Raw genomic sequence first — 23,395 nt, 5'->3', positions numbered from 1 at the left:
TCCTTGAACAATATATTCAGAGTACATTTCATAAGACTCGTAAACATTAATGGTTGTACCAAAAATAACGGTGCAGTGGCTGAAACATTATACAGGAATACAATTGCCAGTTGTAGGGATAAGAAAACAATTAGTATAGGAACAGTGAGTGAGGTTAGATTAATAACAAGTACTTATCAAATCACCCTACGCTGAAACACTCACTAAACAATACATTTTTGAGGGCGTATTTATGTTGTGCACTAGGGATGTGTTGAGGGTACCTAGATTGTGATTAGTGACAAGAAAAATTTTGTTTTGTGTGTTTCGTGTAAAAAAAATATGGATCAACAAAACCTAGAAAATAAAAATGTCTATTCCGAACTGTTTGACAGATTATATTACTCGATTTATTAAATGTGACTTATTTAAAAGACACCAAGAGAGTTTCATCATCGGATGTCCACAACTGAGCGTTTTTTAAGGCAGTTTTTGCCGCGCACCACCACTAAGTGGAACCAGGTGCCTACTGGAGTATTCCCAAACCAATTTCACTTAGGGTCCTTCAAGAAAAGAGCGTACCAATTCTAAAAGGCCGGCAACGCACTCGAGAGCCCTCTTGCATTGAGAGTGTCCATGAGCGGCGGTATCACTTCACGTAGTTCTAATATAACGGTTTCTTTACTAGGTTTTTTTAGATTAATTTAATTTGTACATGGCTGACAACTTAAATGGGTTATCCAAAAATGAGCAAAATTATGAATAATTTATAACAATTTGTATTTTAAAAGCTAGAGATTTTATGTAGAGTATTTTATCGATAACCGAATAAAGTTTCAATTTGCCTGAAATATCAAGAGTAATTGAGCGATCGCGTCGGACAAATTATATTTACTCGATAGGATGATATAGTTAAATGAAAATAGAACTTTTTTCACATTTATTATTTAGACCTCTTTTGTTTTCAATATAAGCCTTTATTGTTTTTCCAACCTTATAAAAAACAGCTGATGATGTCAGATACCTTAAAATATAAACTATTATAATTTCATTATTTGGTATGATCTTGAACTATTGAGAGCGCCTAAATTTACAGCTTAGAACGCGCGATGTTACGTCTTCTCTGTGCTGCTCTACGGCGTAGAATCTTGGATGCTGACAGAAAGTATGTCCAAAAAAGGAAGCGTTCGAGATTTTGGTTTATCGACGTATGTTTAAAATATCTTGGACATATCGCATACAAAAAACAACCGTGTTGGACAGAATGCAGAAAAACAAAGAGTGTTTATAATTTTTAAGTTCATTATGTTTTTTTTCTCGCTACAGCTAAAATATCATCTGACGAACTTTTTTATAATCTGCCGTTTTTACTACTGCATACAAACTGTTTATATATTCTAAAACATAATAAACCAAGAAATATACATTAGTAAAACACATTCATCGATTTCTTGTCTTAGTGAATCGCACATACGTAATCCAAAATTCGATTCTCGACGAAAGAATTTTTGTTTTCGTGTGCTTTGGTTGCTTATAAATAATAATATGAATTATCTGTTATCGATATATGTATGTTGCATTGAAAAGCCATGAGATTCAAGATTCGACATGTTTTATCACCAAAAAAATAATTAAACGAAATCAACTACATTAATTAATTATATATTATACACATACAACTTTAATTAACATAATAATTAGTATATAATATAACCTAAGTAACTATCGCAAAATGTATTTGCTTACAAACAAAAGAATACGTAAACAAACTCGTGGGTAGACTCCATTTTAAGATATACCGTAAACAATTTGTCTTTTAAATGGATCGGGTCTTGAGCGTTAATTAACTTTTAATCATGCTTTTGTTTAATCTCTGGTTGACGGATTATTCCAGATCATATCACTGTTTGTCTAGGCCTGTGTTTTCTTATCTTATGAGACCATTGAATGAGAGAATTATTAGCTTAAGTTTATTTTATTTAACACTGTATTATAAAACAAAATGACCCTGAAACATAAGAATATTTATGATAGCAAGTATTATTGTTTAATATATCGCGCCGTTATAAAAGAGAAATTATTTTAAATCATTGAATAATATTTTATTATCCGCACTCATAAAGAGTCTCACATGAGTCACATTTTCAATTCAAACGTAAGCGTCTTACGTTATTAATTTTCCATTTCTATATTGATATAATATAAATGAAAATACATCGATATATATATTGAAAATCTCGTCTAATGTGTGAACTATGCTAAATAGGAAAAGCATTCAAGCCTTTTGGTAGAGTCAACATCAGATGAGTTCCGTTCACCCCTTGCTTTATAAAAATGCAATGCTATTATTTTTCTATAATATATGTCAGAGTTGTAATAAAAGAACACGATGTCATTTGTTTTATTAGAATGTTTAATTATTATAGACATCTTACAGGTTGTAAGATGTCAATGAGTCAGTTCCGAAGAATCGTTTATAGGAGTGTAATAAAAGTTATAATTTTTTTTTATTATGTTAAATGCAAATTAACAATAACACTGTTAAAAATATATTTACTTAATTAATATTTTTATAACATTGTTATTGCATTTTTTACAACAGCAATGTTTACAAACGTTATTTTTAAATAATATAACAAAAATGTATCCTTAACAAAATTTAATATTTAACAATTAACGTTTTGTATAATATGTTATTTTTTTTAACATTTGTGCGTTGCCTTATGTTAAATTAGAATTTAAGCCTCTAGAATCGATTATCGAGTTCAGCCTAGCGATTCTGTATCTCACTTTTCAAACTCACACAGCGGTTTTCACAGCGGCGGTCACGCTCAAATCAGTCGTAAAGCAGTCATTTTTCGATTTAGGAATCTGATAAACATTAAACTACAAACTCCCTCCTTAGTTGCTTTCTGATAGGCGCCTGCTACGTTCGTGCGCACAAATAAAAATGTCGGACGACGTTAGCGACACCAACTTTGCAAATTTTAATCTCATTGAATATATATATGTATAGTATACAGATTTTTTTAAGTAACCAAATTTGTTAGAGTGACATTTAAGATTTCTATATAAACATTACTTCAATAATGTATATGTTTTTTAAATCGTTTAGTATATGATTTTCATAATTATGTTTGTCTAGGTACATAAAAATATGTGACATTAGTAAAACTTAAACATCAACTCTCAAACATAAATGCTCTCACGCATGACTGGACATGATAAATTCAGATAAAATTGCATGAAATTAATCTCTTTATTTTCCAACAGAGGTTCTTAAATGACGCATAAAACTTGGCCAGAATTAAATTTGTCCGTTTTGCATAATAATGTGTACATTATACGTACTGACTTTGCCCACACAGGATCGCCAATTTACATAATTTGTACTAGCCGTGGCGCTGAATATAATTACTTAATCAAAGTACTTACACAAGTATATTGAACAGACTGACTGTAACATTTAAATAAACTTTAGCGATATAAATTTATTACTAGCTGACTCGGCTAACTTCGTAGCGCGTATTTCGTGTTTCATTAATTAAGTTGATTTATGATTTTTTGAAAGTAATGAACACAAAATAAATATTAAGTTTATTTTATTAAGAAATTAATACAAAAAGAAATAATCGTCTTAACCGATTTATTTGACAAGTAATATATAAGTCAATCCTTTTTCATTGCTGGCATTATTATTATATCTTGTCGAAACCTTTATTGAAATACGTTGTTTAATTTGTTTACCGTATCGACGGAATGAACATTAAATGTTTGACAATTACTCATAAACCTTTTGTATTGAATATATTTTCGAAACATACCCGATTTAGATCGACGTTTCGAGTTTTTGTGACACTTACAGGTAATACGAAATACCATCCGTATCACCTCGACATCCGTCATTCCACAACTGAGCGTTTCTTAAGGCAGTTTTTGTCGCGCAATACCGCTATGTGGAACCAGCTGCCCACTGAAGTATTTCCCAACCAATTCAAATTAGGGTCCTTTAAGAAATGAGCGTACCAGTTCTTAGAAGGCCTCCAACGCATTTGCGAGCCTTCTGGCTCCAAGTGTGTGTCCATGGGTGGCGGTCTCACTTAACATCGGGTAAGCCTCGTGCCCGTTTGCTATATAAAATTGAAAACAATTTTTTTCAGTATTTAAACTATTCTTATTAATGTTAAAAGCTTATTAGTTTGAATTATTTGGAAAGTAGATAACGTGAAATTCTCTTGAAGGAATGTAAATCCAAAAGCGTTGAACCGTAACGTTTTCGATAATACGTGAACGTCTTGTACTCGTTATTCTGAGTGCTGTGGGTTGTTTTATGCTCTGTTGAATCCACCCACTAGAAAATAGACAAGAAATATAGCTATGGGGTCAGTGACCTTGCTTTTATGATCTCGTAAAAAGATTGAATAAGTTTCAGATACGTTGCGATTCTCAGTACACCAAAAACACATAATAAAAATAATGTATTGAAGAGTTTTCTGTCTACCAGCTCCCGTTTGTTTCGTTTAGTGTTCTATGTCCTCTGTGGTTAAGATCGTACAGATACTATGACGGTACTCTGGGGTCGTAATAATCGTTGTTTCGGGTTTAACGGTGTTAGTTAGACACAGAAATGTTTCTACCTCATTTTGTGACCCAAACAATCTGGTTGAAAAAAGCATTTATTCCTTAACCAGTTTAGTTTTAGATACGTTGTCTTTTGTTACACAATCTAAGTGATAATTTAAAAAAAATTCTGTAATCTCTATGAAGCTAATAGATTTCTGCAAAATTTCTTTCAAATATTGAAAGTAAAACGCCTTTGATAAGTTAACAATGGTACGCGAACTATTATTGAACGTTCTTTAGAACACGAAACTCGACTCGACTTTTATAGAATTTTCCATTCAACAAGGGAAGAGAAAATTAATCCCACTTTTTAAATTTATTGTTCCATTAAAATTGTTGGCGATTTCTTGTTGTATTTCAGAATAGCTACCCTTTTCTGAAAAAAAAGCAATATCTAATTACTTTATTTACAATTTTACTAAATAACTAGAATATATGATCACCATTATAGTACCACTACAAAATACAAAGTAATTTATTTTACGTATTTTTTTCATATAATTTATCATTACTTAAAAACCAAGTTTGTAACTTTATTTACAACACACAGTATTTATAATATTCTTAATCTACATAGTAATAATAATAAATAGAAAATTTAAACCAATTTCAAAAGTTTGGTCCCTGTCGCTTCAAAGATGGCAGCATTTTCTCACGGTATTGCGATACTTATTCGTTGATAAAGGAAAGCACCAGCTCTGGGGTCTGAGTTTAGTTTGTTACTCAAATAAAAAGCATATGTTCAAACATAAAATAAAAAATAATACACTAAATTACAGGCAAACATACTTGCGGCTAGTTACTACATTAATAATATTTAAACCATAAATTAAATTAACATTTCTAATCTTAGTAACGTTAAGAACATTGAGCTAGAATTTGTTGCAGTAAAATAAACAATAAAGTACAAGTTTAAACACAAACATTTCCCGCCAGATGTCACTAATGCGCCGGCACTAATTGCTTCTTCAATTAGTTGAGTTTTATACGTAGGAGTAGCGGCCTCCAGTACGCTCTTAGAAAAAACTGCAAAGGAAACATTCAATAATAAATATGCTACAGATCTGAAGTGGTCTCTATCGGTATCAAATAGAAAAAGTATTTTTAAAATAGAATAAGTATTTGTCCAAGAAAAAGGTTCTTACGTATTCATTACCGAATTCATAGAAACTGATTACAATTAAATATTAAAAATAATGTTCTAACGCCAAGTCAACGCCGAAGTTGTAATTAATTGTTGAAAATTTGCACTGCCGAGTTACGACCTTCGAACTTGGTGTAATAAAATTTAATGTTCCAACCAGGTCTTTTCGCTCATGCAGCTTATATATTATACTTACTAATGTCAGGTTTCGTGCCCCCATTCATAGAATGTGTCCTTTTACACTCACTTTTCAATGTTCATAAGTTTTCATGCTCCCCTACTCCTTTTAAGCGCCATTTAAAATCATTGTTGTAAATTGTTTTGTATGGAAATCTAAATTGCTGTGTTTATTTTAATGTTTTGTTTTCGTGTCTATCGATAGTATGCAGCAAGCACATATGCTATTTTTCTGAAAGATGACTCTATTTTATTTTGTAACGTAAGTATAAATATTTTATTATATTTAAATATGGAACGTAGTGCAGGTGTGCTAACATACTATGACAAAGATAAATAAAACAAATTATTAAGATGTTCAACACTTTTTAATTTATATTACTGTTTTAGGATTTAATTACACGTCTCAAAACTTTAAGTGACAAAGTTTCGACACAAACAGTAATTTCAAGTTGGTTACACAAGTGTCTATTTGAGTAATGACTCTCAAGTTCCAAATGTATAATTAACTGTATATGAAATAACTGTCTCTCTTAAGCATCATTATCAACTCGACGTCCGTCGTTCCATAAATGCAGTTTTTGCCGAGAACCAGATATCCACTGAAGCATTACCGAACCATTCGTCTTAGGGTCCTTGAATATAAGACCGTATCGATTCTTAAAAGAACGGCATCGTTTCATCTCAATAAAAAAATATAAGTCTAATAATAAACACAAAATTCACCCTTTATGCAGAGTTATCAAGCTTGAAAATTCAAGTGTTTAATTGATAATAATTGAATATGCATGGCGGTTAAGGTTAGTCGGGAAGAGGCACGACGAAATACTCGTAGTATACAAAAAAGAAAGTGTGTGCGTACAAAGTACACATGTCAGAAGTGAAATTTCTTTGCCAAACTAATTTTTGACTCTTGTTCATATTTATACAAATCTAAAACTTAAGATTTCCGAGACTTAGAGGGACGGAAAAGGTAAGATATGTTAGGAATTTAACGAATTTAATTGTCATTAAAATATTAAGTGACTAAAATCAATACAAATAAAAAAATATAATAATAGTTTTTTTTAATTTATTTCTTCGATATTTGAGATTCTAATAAATTATTTTGCATAAAATGTAAAATACTAATATTTCATAAATTCTCTTTACGAAATTTTAATTTTAAAAATAGAATTACCTAAGGAGAGAGCTATTGAGACAATAGCTCTCTCCCTTTTCATTTTCAAAAACGCTGCAAATCTTCGTGACGTTCCGTAAAATTTTTATCTTCATGCGCCTAAAGAAGTTTTACTTCAAAAATTGCACCTGAGAGAAAATACGTGCTACGTAGAAAGATGAGCAAAGTACTTTGTCAATGACGCTAATAAAAAGCGAAACCTATTTGCTAAGGCAAAAAAGCTCCAGCTCTTAGAAATGAGTTACGTCAGTTCTTAGTCCTGTATTTCTTGTTACTTTCTTCTTTGGCTAAAGCCTGGTCTTGTAAACGAACGAAGTCCTTTTGCACCATTTTAATTAAATTGTGTTATTTTCATCACAGAGTAAACTAATATTTATTGTTAAGATTTCATATTTAAATTAAATCTTGGACAATATGACGGACTGAAGTAAGAAATTTTAAATAGCTCATTTTATTATTTTATATTAACAAACAAGTTTTCTATTTCATTATATTTTTGAGTTTTTAGCCATTCTACTAGAATTAGTGAAAGATGTTTCTTACTAAGAATTGCCAAAACAAAGATTTTCCCCTCTATTCAATGTCACTGTATACAGCATTTTTTTTGTCAATATCGAAAAGCATACAAAAATACTTCCAAATCTTCATGCTTACAAACCTAGACAAGAATACAGAGTTATAAAATATTTATCTCCATTTACCATATGTCTCATCCAATTTATGCAATAGGATTATAGTTATAGGGGAGGCGAGTCTCGAGGGCTCGGATAAACTAATAAAGTGCGAATGTGTCAGGCTGTATTCATCTTGTAGACGTTCATACTATTTGTCTTGAGAAAAACAGGGACGGAGTCGTGGGTATTGTATTCTTTAATACTGTTAATACAAACATTTCATGTTGTGTAAGGTTCGAAACGCAACAGCTGTCCACTAAAGTATTTCCGAACCAAATCGAATTAGGGTCCTTCAAGAGGCAAAAAAGCCAAATTTAAGGTACATACAATTTGAGGTGATAAACTCATGAACTACTTTACTTTGTAATGAGAATGAAAGTTATAGAGAACCTGAACAGGTTATATTAATTTATATACATGGAAATTTTGTCCCTTCAGTTGCTTCAGGTACATTTTTATATTTCCATCATCGACAGGAAATCTTCTCTATTTTCTAAGTACTTACACAAGACTATAGTAAAAAGACACCAGAAGGCAACGGGAAACCACTGCTCAATATTTTTCCCTAGTAGTCAGTAATCATGAAAAAGTCTAATAAAACCACGGCCCCGAGTTCCTGGCGTCCCTTTGATGGGACAGGGGTGCGAAGAATCTCCAGGTGTAATAGAAAAGACAATTAAAGAAGATACCCGCCGGCGCTTAGAAGCATTTGAGATGTGGTGCTATCGTCGCATGCTTCGAATAAGCTGGATCCAGAAGGTCTCTAACGAGAAGGTTCTGAAACGAGTTGGAATGTCGAAAAAACTTTTGCAGAACATTAAACAACGGAAAGTTGCGTACCTGGGCCACGTGTTGCGCCATGACCGCTACCACCTCCTTCAATTAATTATAATGGGTAAAATCCAGGGTAAACGGCGTGTTGGTAGAAGGAAGAAATCATGGCTCCGCAACGTTAGAGAATGGACAGGTATTGCAACTGCAGAAGAGTTGCTGCATCTGGCACAGGACAAGACACGCTTCAAGATACTGACGGCCAACCTCCAGTAATGGAGAGGCACTAAAAGAAGAAGAAGAAGATAGTAAAAAAAAATGTTCCTAAATTATTTGTAAACTGTTCCGGCCCTGGATATAACTGAGTAGATGCGAAATTAGATTCTAGTCCCTCGCCCACAATATAATGCATTTGTCTAGAAATAGTGAGGTTTATGTAATTTATTATATTAAAATTATTACACGTAAAGTACGTGTAACCTTTCTTTCTTCTCATGTAACCTTTTTACAATTATCTTGTATTTTTTCTACTGTCTTAATTTTGTGATAAATTCAAATATTTAATGCGTGTAAAAGATGTATCGTAATAAATAAAAGTAATAATTTTATTTATAAAAAAATAGTCTAAGTCTGTTTTAACCAAAGTACTCATCTGTCTCTTTTCATCACAACGTAAACAGAATTCACAAAAAGAGATGAAAAATATTTTCGTTCGAGTTTGAGTGTCATAAAATATATGAATTTGACAAATTTATTTTAATCGTGGGCATAAAGTAAGGTTTGCTTCCGAAGTTAACGCTTACTCACCAATCTTGCACTGTTCGTGAGTCTATTTTTTTTTTTAAATCCAATCTTGTTACAGTATTAACATACATAGTGGCGCCATCATGTATGTAAAATTACTAATTACTCTTCGAGATAATCTACTGTGTGTGCTGTACTGTCCTAAGTATGTATTTTTTTTATTATAATTAACGACCAAACTTAAATTGTACTAAATACATTATCTCATTTTAAAAAAAAAAATTTTCTTCAAATATCCATTCTCAAATTTATGTCAATGTAACGTAAAGTGAAACTACGTCGTCGTCTTAAATTATACAGAAGGATTTAAATTTTATATAACTTTTAAATCCTTCTGTATAATTTCATCGTAAATTACATGAAGCCTGAAGCCATTAGCCACTTGTTGCTGCTGCTAAATTGTTCTCTTGCTTTAGAAAAATATTTTCTACAGTGTATATCTTTTATGAAGCATGGCATCCATTGCTTTAACCACCTCGGGCTGACGCCAATGATTTTGTTACAGTTCGACATTTTAAATATAATTCTGCGTAGACTGCATATAATATGTTACCGAATATGTTTTATAAATAGCTCTGTTATTAATATTTTATAGGCGCCTATTGTTCGATTTTACATCCTGCCCTGCGATTCTGTAACTCACTTTTCGAACTCACACAGCGGTTTTCGCATCGGCGGTCGCTCTCAAATCAGTCGTGAAGCAGTTATTTTACGATTTGGCATTCTGATAAACAATAAAATACAAGCTCCTACCTTTTCAGAATGCCAAATCATAAAATGACTGGCATTGTAAATAATTACGCTGGCTTACATCAAGTGACCATTGCCTTTGAGGCGAAAATTAGCCCTGCAACTGTTAAACTCGAAATAAATAGGACACAGGACATTTCATTTTACCGGCATTAAACCGGCATGCTATAGACCTTTTAAGTCATCCCTCATACTTGCCTCTTAGCTATAATTACATAAACAGATATATCTGAAGCCCAGACCTAAAAAAATATTGTAGTGTGTAATTTTATAAGTAACATATTTTACTTTATACTCGGCGAAAATTATATAAAGGTAAATCAATCTTACATAACAATTATTATTATAATCAAAAATTACATACAAACTATTACAAAATAAATTAGAGTTTTCTCATCAAAAAGTTTAGTTCATGTTTAATATCGCGCGATGATGTATACTATTTTTAATTTATTTTTAATTTATAGTGAAAACTGTATCAAAAGTTTTCAAAATTGACTTATGAGTTACATTATAAAATGTAACTGCGAATTAACTGCGCAAATTCGACACATAGCTGTAATATTCGTTTACGTTATTGCATTACGTATTATCAAAGCCTAATAGAACCTCAACCTTGTCTATATCAGTACAATAGATAAGCAATAATGCTGGCAATTTGCCCGACTATTATTAGATCGCTGATACAACAACAGAGCACTTCCGATATAATTACGAAAGGCCAAAGTTGACATTAGTTTATGGGAATGAGGATGTTGACAAGGAAAACAGAATGTAAATAAAGGCTTTAGTCTAGCGATCTCATACGTTTAACATCCTTTAATGATACAAACTAAATACTTTATGAATATATTTCGAAACTGCACTTTAAACGTAGAGCTTTATTAATAAATAAAATATATTCGTTAAAGCAATAATATATTCAGTAAATTTTATTTTTATTAACTACAGAACCTATACATAACTGTCAGTCATTGAGTTGCAATAAATGAAGTGAAGAGAGAAGACGTGCTTATTTTTTAATTTAATTTTAATTAATATATTTATCTCTTTACAATTTGTATTTACGTTACAATAATACAGATAAATGAGCGGTTCAGATAAAATATAATAAGACTTATTTAACAAGTTAAAGAAGTAGGAGTAGTATTTTTTGTATTTTTATTATGGAATTTTGCTTTTCCTAAATTATTTCTTATGTTTCGTCTGTCAATTTTATTATATAAATAATTAAAGTTGAAAAAAAATATTTACTAGCACTGGAATTGTTAAAGCATATCTATACATATTATAATAATATATAACTCAACTATATATACTCAAAACATAAATATACATTATTTACAATATTTGTAACCTACATAGTAATATTAAAAATTTATAAATAGAAAGTTAAAAAGTTTGTTCCCGTGGCTGTGTTCCTTTAATGCTGGCAGCATTTTCTCGCTGCATTGCGTACCCGCACCAGGCCCCAACTTAAATCTTTAATTAGCGCCTGTGCACTTGAACCCCACAGCCCAAGAGTATCTACTACAAAGGGAACAAAATTAAAGTTGTAATAGTGTTGTAAGTTTATAATTTGGTAATTATTAAACTATTTATTGCGAAAGATTTTAGTTTTTTCCCTTTTTTTGCTGAACAAACGTTAACTTGAAAAGGTTATGCTTAACCCACGTACGAGTATTACAATGGCGATGGCTACTATTTTTATTGATATTGTTTACATCACTCATGTTAACTCAAACACACTTTTGTATCAATATTCAAATTTAACCGCGACCATTGTCTTGCACTTCATTAATTCAATAGGTTCGTTCGTTCTCGGATGTCTGTTCTAAACTCAGATCAGGACTTCAATATTAACCAACAATTATTAGTCTTACAGACGTCCTTTACTCTCGCAGATTAAATATACACGGATAAATCAAAGTCAAAAACCATTTTTAGATTTGGAAATTGGCTTTAATAAGCGTTATTAAAATAACTTTGAAGATTCCTCTCGTTTATGAATTCTTCGTAGCATCTAAAATAGAATGAAGGTTTTAATATATAAATTTATATAATTAAACATTGCTTTGAATGCCACGCGAATCATGTTTATAATTAAGTATGCTAATAACAGCGGATGACTAAAATAATTAATGTATTAGATGACTCGGTGAATTTCGTATTACCTACATTTATTTCTGTCAATTAATACAAAATTTTTAAAACATGCCAAAGTGATCGGACTCACTATTACCATCTATGAAACAAAAATTTCTGAAAGCAATATCATAAATAAACTCTTTAGACTGCTCTTGACAGAGATTCCATTTTTATGGACAACAATGCTCGCCCGCACCCTTTTCGCACAGAACACTAAAGAGTAAGATCAGTGCAACCTGCTCCACAAAACATCAGAAAGAATAGTGCAGAAGAGTGGGAACGTATTCCTCAAAACGTGGAAAGCATGCCCAGAAAGATTTAAGCTGTGACTTTGACAAGAGGAGGTCACTCGTTATTCGATTTTTACATTTGTAACTTAATTTAATGAAAAAAATAAAAAAAATCTTCTTTGTTGCCTACCACTTCTTATTATTGGGCTGTGGACATCAGTTTTAAAGAATTCATTAAAGTGCCAGAATTCACTTCACCCGTATTAATTCACATGATTATAAGTACGTCAGACAATTAAATTACATTTAAAATCGATCTTACAATGTAAATTTTACTGTCGGGTTTTTATGTAAAAGAGTTTGTGTCAATTTTTCATTTTTAATAAGAAACAGTTTTTATTGAAAAATTCAATTAGTATTTTTCTTTAGTTTTTATTTGTCTCCCATCGTTGTTTAGTCCTTCCCTGAACATCCAGATATATTTCAAGGTCATAATTAGCCAAATCGGTCCAGACATTCTCAACTTTTGGCGAGACAAACGAACAGCAATTCATTTATATATACGAGTATATATATATTATTATTTCTAACAACCTGGATACTTATGAACGTCAATCAAAATATAAAAATAACATAGATACCTGTACATTTACTCAAAAGTACAGGTATATAGGTCAACAGTAATAAAATAGTCCAGTTTCAAACGTTCAGGACATAATATTAAAAGCTAAGGTAAGTGGGCATTTCTAAGAAAAACGTGAAGCTCGGGTTACAATCGACGATACTTATACTAATTTAATTTTTTATCTGTGCGTGTAACTTAAGTTATGTTTAAGTTGGCTTCAAATTATTAATTGCTATACAAAAAGTTTGGCAATTTCAGTTCGAAAAACGATATATCAAACCTTAAATTCTGATGACATAAAATCGCGGTTTGTTGAGGAAAAAGGTCACATTTTATATTAAATGGCTGTAATAAGCAATTCTTTCCATACGATTAAATGCTTCCACGGAGGTAACTCTCAATTGTGTAATATTTTGGAAACAACTACCTAAAGTTTAATACATTGGTATTTATACAGCCGTACTATAAAATAATTCTACTTACATTTATGTATATCTAAGTTTGATATCTTAGAATTTCGCCTGGGATCGAACCCAGACTTAACTAATTAACTCACGACTAAGCAACAATGACAGTTAATTATATTTTATGTACTTTAGATGATTATCTTTTGTTATCTACAGCTAGGTTCAAGTTACGCTCAGTAAATTCTGGAGATGTTTACGAATAAAAATTACTTTATAATAAAATGCCACTTCGAAAAATGTATTCATAGTAGTTCTGCTAATTTAAGTTGCATTCTTTCGTCAGTGTGAAAGTGATTTTGAAAGCAAACCGTAAGTGAATACGACCGGAAGTAACAACATAAGCGGATATTGCGAGAATCAATTGCTGAAAGCTCCGTCTAAAAATAGAACCTGAAACTCTCGAGAAGTTTGTAGTTTATTCGAAGAGTTTACTTATTCAAGTATACGAGCTTGGAAGAAGGTTTTTACGTTATATTTAGCATATATTCTGTTACATATTCGTATAGCATACGTATGCTCCGTTCTTTTGATTTTTATTGTAATTATTTATCTGTCTTATTTAGAAAAATATGTTTGAGTAAGATGGGATTTTTCAGTTAAGATTTTTCTAAATATATAATATTTGAAATAACTACATTATATAATGTTAAATATGTCGATGCCTATTTGTACCTCCTGGACTATAACAACAACGACTGTAACCCTTGTGATACATAAAACCTTAGTCCTGGTAAAATCCTGTATTACAGAATATATTAGAAATATACAGGTTGATATGTTATGTGACAGTAACAAATATAGCAAGATAGAACTTGCTATATTTGTATACCATGTGGAGTGTTTCGACGAAGTTTCCAGATCAATACCTGCGGCTAAATTTCATCATCAGAGATCAAGACAGAATGCCTAATTCCACCCGTTCTAACTTGACGTCGGGCGTTCCACGATAAAGCGCTTTTAAAGGTAGTTCTTGCCACCCACGACCACTTAATGCCACCAGCAGCCATTCCAACTGCCATCCACAACAGAGCAGAGAAATTCGACTTAGGGTGCTTCAAGAAAAGAGCGTACCGATTCTTAAAAGGTCGGTCACTTAACATCAGATGAGCTTCTTGCCCGTTTGCCTCCACTAATTTAGAAACTAGCAACGTGTTTAGAAACAAACTTAATATACGATTTTAGTAGCAGATGTAGAAATAAGGCTGTCCCGTTCGCTATTAGGATTAATGTCACTTTGAACAAAACCAAATTAATCGTTTTTACATTTGAATAACTCAAAATGTTATTTTTAAACGTCAATACATATATGTTTCACGTTTTTGATAAATTGCAGCTAATATCAGTTCAATTTCAATCAGCGGAGATGAAAATCAAACAAATTGATTGATCGTGGCAAAGCGGACTGTTTGTTGACGTATCCAATTATCACAAATACCCGCTAATATTGGTATTTCATCTGATAAAATTTACAATTTTTTTTACTAATAATACTTTCTTACAAATGCTTTAATAAATGTATTAAATAACAAAAAATAACTTGATGTGTGAAAATCAGTGAGTTTATAAGTCAATAAAGTAATTTTATTTTTAAATTCGCTTTTATATCAGTTTAAGTAGTTTTATCAAATGTTTACTTACGTAAACTAAATAGTAAACAAACGTAAAAATAAACGACTGGAATCGCTAAATTAAGAGTATTCTGTTGCATTTTGTATGCAGTCAAAGGTTCAATGTATGTTTACGATCAAAGCATTCATGGTACGACGCCTACGAACCGCTACGAGCTACGCGTCTGCATTATTCACGTAGCTACGTGTGGTTCTATGAGTACTGTACCTAAGCTACGAAACAAACATGTTTAGGTATATCTTATCAGGAACTTGTAATACATTTTCAATTAAAAATTGAGTTAATTGCAAATAATTAAAGATTATTTTAACACGACCTCCAGATAAGTATATATTTTATACATAAATAGCTTCTTGTAGTACATTACAGTAATTTAGCTAATTAGACTGAAGAGCAAAAGCGTTTACGATTGTTTCACTGCTTAAACATAATTACGGACGACACAGAACGCGCATTAAGACGGTAATTTTTATGAATGTCTAGACTCTAGAACGTAATAATTTATTACCACTCTTTTCGCGGAAATATTATGACCTTGGTGAAACAGAGATATATTATTACAACTCTTTATTTCTTTTTAAACTGTCGCATTAACTTTAATGATTATTTTGTATCTATATGGTTGATGCGATCTATTTGAGGAAAATAAATAAGGGAAACGACTAATATTATGCATAAAATAATTTCCTTAGAATAAAGACATCCTCGTGTTTTTACACGCTTTATATTAGCTTCACCTGTATGTATGTATGTAACCGACACCTTCGGACTCGATTTTGACCCACTTTTAACGGACAGATTTAATTCAAACTTTGCGCACCTGTCAAAGATCGATGACAATGCAATAATCCGAAAAAAAATAAATAAATAATAGTTTAAAAAAACTAGAACACACGCTTTTAAAACACATCAAACTAAAAAGTGAAAAATAATTCCTAATTTAGGCTGAAAATGGTAATGAACAAAAAATACTGGTATTATTGTGAAAAAGCGTGTAGTAGTGGGGCGCTCTGTGCCATATTTTTCGTCTATCAAGCAACCCGCAACCATTTTTAGCCTAAATTAGGAATTATTTTTCACTTTTTAGTTTGATGTGCTTTAAAAGCGTGTGTTCTAGTTTTTTTAAACTATTATTTATTTTATAATAAAATGAAATATCTAAAAAATTACAGTTATTGTCGATGATCCTATGAAGTCAAAAATGAGAAAACAATATAACAGTCGTAACGACTTTGTTCTCCGGGGCAACCGAATTATATATCTTAATAAAACCATCCAATTCGGCGGTAAAATACAAGCATACCAACATACTTAGTAATATGAACGTAAAAACCTCTTACGTAGTTTCAGAATTAATTTCGCGTAATTCCCGTGAGTTTGCGTCAACTACCTGTTTGCCAACGCCCGATAAGGGTTTAATTAAAACACAACGATGCAATTATAACGGAAATTACGTTGGATTGCGTAGCAAATTGGTTGGATAATTAAATTTTACCTGTCCATTGTGAGTTGTATGAAAATATTAAAAAATTTTACGCCTGCGTTGAATAAATAGATTTCTTATACCAGTGTATTTTAAAATTTGATTGTAGCTTTAGTTTGAGTCTCAACGCAAAATATATTAATATTAAATGTTTTGGACACACTAACAAAGTGTAACTCACACTTTGACACTAACACTATCTAAACAGTGGCGCTACAACCCTTTTTGTCTTCGTCCGTCTTTCGTCACCCTCCACCCTCCGTCGTCTTGATCCTTGGGGACACTCTTCCAGTTCTTATACTTCCCCATCACTCATAAGTCCTCGTCTATATCTTTTCATGTGGCACTGAGTAATATTATTTTATGCCTTACTTCGCGATACGCTCCAAGTACCATAATTTCATGGATATGACTGTATTATTATCTTATATTTTTTTTTACTTACAGCTAAAAAAGGTTCAATATTATATAATTAATATGATGAAGACCAATTATCAGTTTCCACATTTAGGTTTTATTATATTTTTACATACTAATGCTGAAAAAACTCTCAAGGCAGCTATATTAAAATCTAAATCATCCAAAGTATTGATCACATAGGGCTTTCTTCATTCTAGTAACACATATATTTTATACAGTTTTGTGAATTTTATTCCACTGAATTCGTTTTTAAAGTTTACTACGTTTAAGGAAATACTTAGTTTATCTGTTCGAATTGTAGTTTAGTAATACATTTATATTTTAATTTTGGTACGTGTATTTTTTTGTTTTATTTTAGTTTATTTGTTTTCTATAAGTTTTAATTTCAATTCCTTTAAAAACATATTTTTTTCTAAAAAGAAACGCGTATACGATATTAATTATAAAGCAAAACAACAATAAGTTTGACATTTGTAGACCACATTACACTGTAGGGCTTTCGTGTCATATAAGTTTTGACATTTACCTGTCACATCGAAGTTGTTATTAGTTTATGGAAACAATGGGTATTATATCTGACTAATATGAAATAATAAAGGAACAATTCGTAGCATACAAATGTCATAGAACTGAAAATGTTTAATTTTATTACTTAAATTTATTGGTTTTGGTTATTTTTGCTAATTAAGTAGGCCGTTAAAAACCTACTGTAACCAAACTGGTTAAAATCTAGTTTACAGTTCATGTATTATTAAAGAATAGACGTATTCAATGTATTTTTGCGTGTTTCTTATATCTTGGGCATTGTTAGTTAATATAGCTGGGACTTTTCTCACACAGCGTATCAACAAAGATATTAAGGGAATGGTAAATTTGTTACAGTGTTTTAGTCATATTAATAATTATTCTAAAATTACCATTTTTTGACTAGAATATGTTGTCTTTTCGTGGTTAAATAAAAAAACGATATCTACTAAACAAATTTATTGTTCAACTGTGTATTCTTTACGAGACGTTAATTTATTCTTTCGTTTATGGACCTTATCTTATTTACTATGTATAATTTATGTTTCAGAATGTGGTCAACACTTCCGGCGTGGTTAATCACAATTTGCGTATGCGCTTGCGCTCAACGCATCGACCAGGAGCCCTTGCTTTCTCCACGCCAGTCGCGGGTTCGAGACCGGGAAGTGAAACCTGATGAACCTACCTGTGACCAGCTGAAGGCAATGTGGAGGTACAGAATTTTTTATGACAAATTTTTATAAGCACGATCTATAAATTCACCGCTTAGGAAATGTTTGTTTGAAATCCCGTAGCCTCAGGAGACACATAATTTTATTAGTAAAATAAGTAGCTAAATTAAACTTAAACATGCCATACTATGCCTATGTTACATATACCATAATATGTTTGAACGAAGAGTATAATGTAAGCCAATGCATCAAAGGCTACGAACTAAAACCTAAATAAGGCTCTAGTCTCACACAAATACTTGACTATAGTCTGAGATGTCTATCCGAAAGAGGTGAAATACCTCGTGAACTACGAAATAGCACAATCGGGATTCCTCTACATCAAGAATGTCGTACGAAATGTACTGAGGTTTTCACGTCAAAACGGAATTTGTACAATAAACGCCTAAGTACTTTTTGTGTTTTGCATAAGAAATTCTTGTGAGTATAATATACAATTTACTTTAAGTATATAATAATAACATTTATAAACATCGTTTTAATATTATCCTTAGATTTCGTGGGTATAACTAATTTTAAATTCTTTAAGGAATTTTCATATAAATTTTGAATAAATATTAAAATCAGTGGCGCTACAACCGTTTTAGGGCTGGGCCTCAGATTTCTGTATCTGTTTCATGATTATTTGTCAGTCTAAAAGACAAGTAGGTGATCAGCCACCTGTGGCTGACACACGCTGTCGACTTTTTGGATCGAAGGCAAGCCGGTTTCCTCACGATGTTTTCCTTCAATGTTTGAGCGAATGTTAAATACGCACATAGAAAGAAAGTCCATTGGTGCACAGTTGGAGATCGAACCTACGACCTCAAAGATGAGGGTCACACGCTGGTGCTACTAAGCCAACACTGCTCTTATTAATTATAAAATAAATTCGCATCACTTAAATAAGTTTAATTTAAACGTGTTTAATTACTATTTTATTAAAACCAGACAGATCACCTATGACAAAAAACCAATCACCAAACACAAATTTGAGGTCACAAGTTTCTTTTTTCTTTGCCACTATAAACGAGTCATACTAACTCATTACTCTTTCACAAATAAATCATTGTTTCGTTGCCTGGCTCCCATTATTTTCTCGTGTACACATTGTATTTGAATTCTGACTGTAACTCACACAAAGGTTCCCAATATTTAGAATCCTTTTCTATTCAATACTTTGCCGGCGGCTTATCGATTTTATGAGGATTTAATAATGGCTTGATATCGTCTACGTATTTATATACGACTTCTGATTGGTTCCTCAATGTTGGCATAGCCTCTGTTTGATTCACTTGTAAACAAAATCACCTATGAATACAGTTATAATTATTTATTATATTATTACGATTTTCCGCTAAGTATTTTTACAGCATTAACCGAATGATTAAGGAATAGAATCTCAACCCAAAGTTCGCGGTTTCAAACCCCGGCTATGCTTCAATGGATTTTACTTCGTATGTGTGCACTTATCAAGGGTAAATCAATAGTGACTTAATACTAATATAATAGAATACTTAATAATATAAAAATTAAAATATAAACAAAACAAAAACCTAAACGTATTTATAGCTAATTATAAATAATGCAACTCTTGTGAATTCAGCCAGTGTGCAATTTAATATATCTGTTAACGTAAAATTGTAAAAACCGTTTGATTGTAATCTATCTCGCGAGATTATAAACTGTCGAAAGATTGTGAACCTCAGCTTACTGCTTACAATTTAACGTATTATTATTCGGTAGATTGTACACACTACTACACTAACTTAGTTATCATTCAAACTTCTTTGGTCAATTACAGATTAATTTTACTTTCCAACAATTTCATATAACTACCGAATAATAATACGTTAAATTGTAAGCAGTTCGTTGAGGTTCACAATCTTTCGACAGTTTATAATCTCGCGAGATAGATTACAATCTAACGGTGTTTAAAATTTTACGGTGACATATCCGTCCGCAATAACATTCAGGCTGTCTGACATGTCTAACTTCCAGACCAACTTGCTTATAAAAACATATCAAGAAAACACAAAAAGTGTCTATGAAACGAACTTGGCACTCATTTAGATTCCAGTTTCATTGTCGTTGGCCACGTATATAATATTTTAAAACTCTTTCAAACAGCCCATGCTTGATATTCGTCTCCAAATATGCCTGCCTATTAAATTTGCCAATTACGATACCAAGAGGATTAAGTACTTATATAAATAAACGGTCAACAACGTGTAAAGGCGTTGTTAAAATCATTGATCTGTAATAATCTAGGGACAAACCAGAGTATACTTATTAACAGTTGTCCAATTCGATATTAACGAATTTACACTATACATGTATAACTTATACATGAAGCTATTGTATATTACATCGTCTTTTATAGAGTGGGATTCATGGGATGATGTTGGATGGTTTGAGGATGGTGGGGAACCCATCTATTTTTAGTTGAAGTATAACATTTGAATCGTATAGAGCAGTGTTGGCCTAGTGGCTTCAGCGTGCGACTCTCATACCTGAGGTCGAGGTGCGTTCCTGGCTGTGCACCAATGGACTTTCTTTATATGTGCTAAATAACATCGTGAGGAAACCGACATGTCTTAGACCCAAAAAGTCGACGGCGTGTGTCAGGCACTGGAGGCTGATCACCTACTTGCCTAGTAGATTTAAAAATGATCATGAAACAGATTCAAAAATCTGAGGCCAAGACCTAAAGAGGTCGCGCCACTGTTTTATTTTATAACAATTGAATCAGTACTAAAAAATATTCGCAGTCAAATACTTGTAGTAAAACATGCCGTACGGAATACGTCAAGGATTTTATGTTCTAAACACTGTGGCAGTGGTCTTTGCAGGATTACAATAAGTGGGAGACCGTCAGGGCACAATCAGGCATGAAATTGAATAAGCTCTCGTATTTTACAAGCCAAACAATTTGTTTTAAGACCACGGCTATAAAAACTGAGCTGAAATATTGACCCTTGGTTCGTAGAATACGTTTGAAATATGGTGTTCTCTATAAGACCCGAGTTTTCTAATTTATTATTATATAAACGTTATCTTTATTTCCATATATTTGCATGAAGGGTACAAAGATGGAGAAAGGTCGAGGAAACATATAAAAATGGTGTGTAATAACCCTGTGACGGCGTAACTCTTTTTGCTTCAGGATATCTGTTTTATACAAATATACTTTAAGTATAATAGAATAGCCTATATTCGAGCACTCAAAAAAAAGTATCTTTACCTAAGAAAACAAATCAGCTTTGACAAAGACAAACTGCTAAGAAATTGAAAGGCGAATTCAACATACTTGGAACAAGTGCTGGAGTCTAAAGGCATTTTAAAAAGCAATATGGCAGTAAAGCTTAAAACACAGCTATATTAAGCTGTCTCTCGCTATGTCTAACATATACTTGGAAATGTACAGACAAAAAAAAAATTGAACGAAAAAAATTAATAAGATAAAACAAAAGACACTCAAAGATTAGAAGCATTACTAAAGCTTCCGTTGCCCTAAGCTGCTAGCATTACAGCTGCCTCTAGCTAGATGCAGCGTGTCGTGCCATGACTGAGACCCCTAGAAATCCTTGAAGGAGGCTGTCACCTGCTGAGGGGTGACAAACCAACTTGAAAATAGATATTATTCAGTACAGACAATTTATTTTCATTTAAAAATTATAATAGCTTACTTTTATTTTGCAAGAAGTAAAAGGTTTTTTTTATTTAATTTTATTACTATTTTGATCTTAAATACTACTCCTCATTGTTCCACTAGTCTCTCATCTTCGTCGTCTGCATTCTTGCATAGCACGGAACGACACAGGCTTACAGAGGTGTTAAATTCTCAAAAATATAATAATTTTGTCATAAAAATATTGTGAATAAAATTCACTATTAAACATTTCCTTTGCTTACAGGTTTTCTAAAAGGCAAGCCCGAGCTCCTGAAATTATGAACGAGGTTAATTCCTACCGCGATCCGTTGCTGTACAATGAATGGCCCGTCTACACAGCCGTGCCTAGGGCTGCCCCAAGGTAATTTTATTTATCACTTCTTCTCAGAACAGAAATAATGCAACAAACGCAAAGCTCTGACGCCAGGTCCACCAGATCTAGCTTAAGTTAATAGAATTTCCTAGAAACGGGAGAATAGACACTCCCCTGTAGTTTGGCTTCTCGGCCATGCAAATGCCCGTGGATGGCAAGGGATTCATTTTATAAAAAAATGAGTATGAGTCTTTATAAAAAAACCTCAGTGAGTACAATAAGTGACGATCTCATCCAGTTTTACGTTTCATCAGCATACAAAACTTAACATTTTGAATTGTTTGAGCATTTTTGTACTTAGAATTTCGAGCGTTTTATTTTAACTTCACGCCGCTGTTGTTCAATTGTCAAGTGCTTCATTTTTTTCCACCATTTTCCACTTTTACTACCAGTTACTAGGGTTCGAAACCTCAAAAATCAAAAGTTTTAATTTTTTCAATGTTTAGATTTAATGAATTTAAATTAGTAGAACCAAGATATCTTTAAGAAATACACTGCGCGCAATTCAAGAGATGCGAGTTAGAGAAGTATGTAACTCCCTTCAGATTCTCTGCAATGCAGTCTGGTGGGTGGGAAGTGCTCATTAAAACCACTCCACCTAACACGCAAATTTGGAGGCTTTTAGTAAAAATATTTCAAATTAAATTGTGGGGTCAAAATTACTTGCAAACCATCACATTATTCGTCTATTTTATTAATGTCAACAGACTTTGCCAACACAAATGATTTGTTTTGCCGGAAATCATCAAGAATGAAGTGATAAAAATTGAAATTTAAGTGTGAAATAGTTTAAACGTATATAATGTCTCCGTATCAAAAGTTCACAATGAAAGTTGCGACTTCCATTCACAGATTCACTAAGCGTATTACAATGAACAACAAGACCTATGGAGATGTAATTTATGAAATATTATTAGATAATGAGTTCTATAGAACATATTTTCTTCCTTATGTAATCTAAAGAAGAAATATTTAAGTGTCTCAGAATTGTTTGAACTAATAATAGCAAC

The 23,395-nt window shown here is 32.0% G+C and overlaps 1 protein-coding gene across 1 annotated transcript in view; it reads left to right on the top strand.

Moving 5' to 3' along the window:
• LOC125059417 overlaps window positions 1-23,395 on the top strand; it is a 53,991-nt gene that overhangs the window by 14,127 nt on the left and 16,469 nt on the right. The window contains exons 2-3 of the mRNA XM_047663835.1: window positions 18,180-18,341; window positions 22,257-22,373. Of these exons, the coding sequence (XP_047519791.1) occupies window positions 18,181-18,341; window positions 22,257-22,373 (278 nt within the window). The 5' untranslated portion in view covers window position 18,180. The remainder of the gene's footprint in view (window positions 1-18,179; window positions 18,342-22,256; window positions 22,374-23,395) is intronic.

Source organism: Pieris napi, chromosome 19 (assembly GCF_905475465.1).
Source record: "Pieris napi chromosome 19, ilPieNapi1.2, whole genome shotgun sequence".
NCBI classification, from domain to species: domain Eukaryota; kingdom Metazoa; phylum Arthropoda; class Insecta; order Lepidoptera; family Pieridae; genus Pieris; species Pieris napi.
The sequence above is the reverse complement of the archived record's forward strand: the minus strand, read 5'-3'. Positions and strand labels throughout refer to the sequence as shown.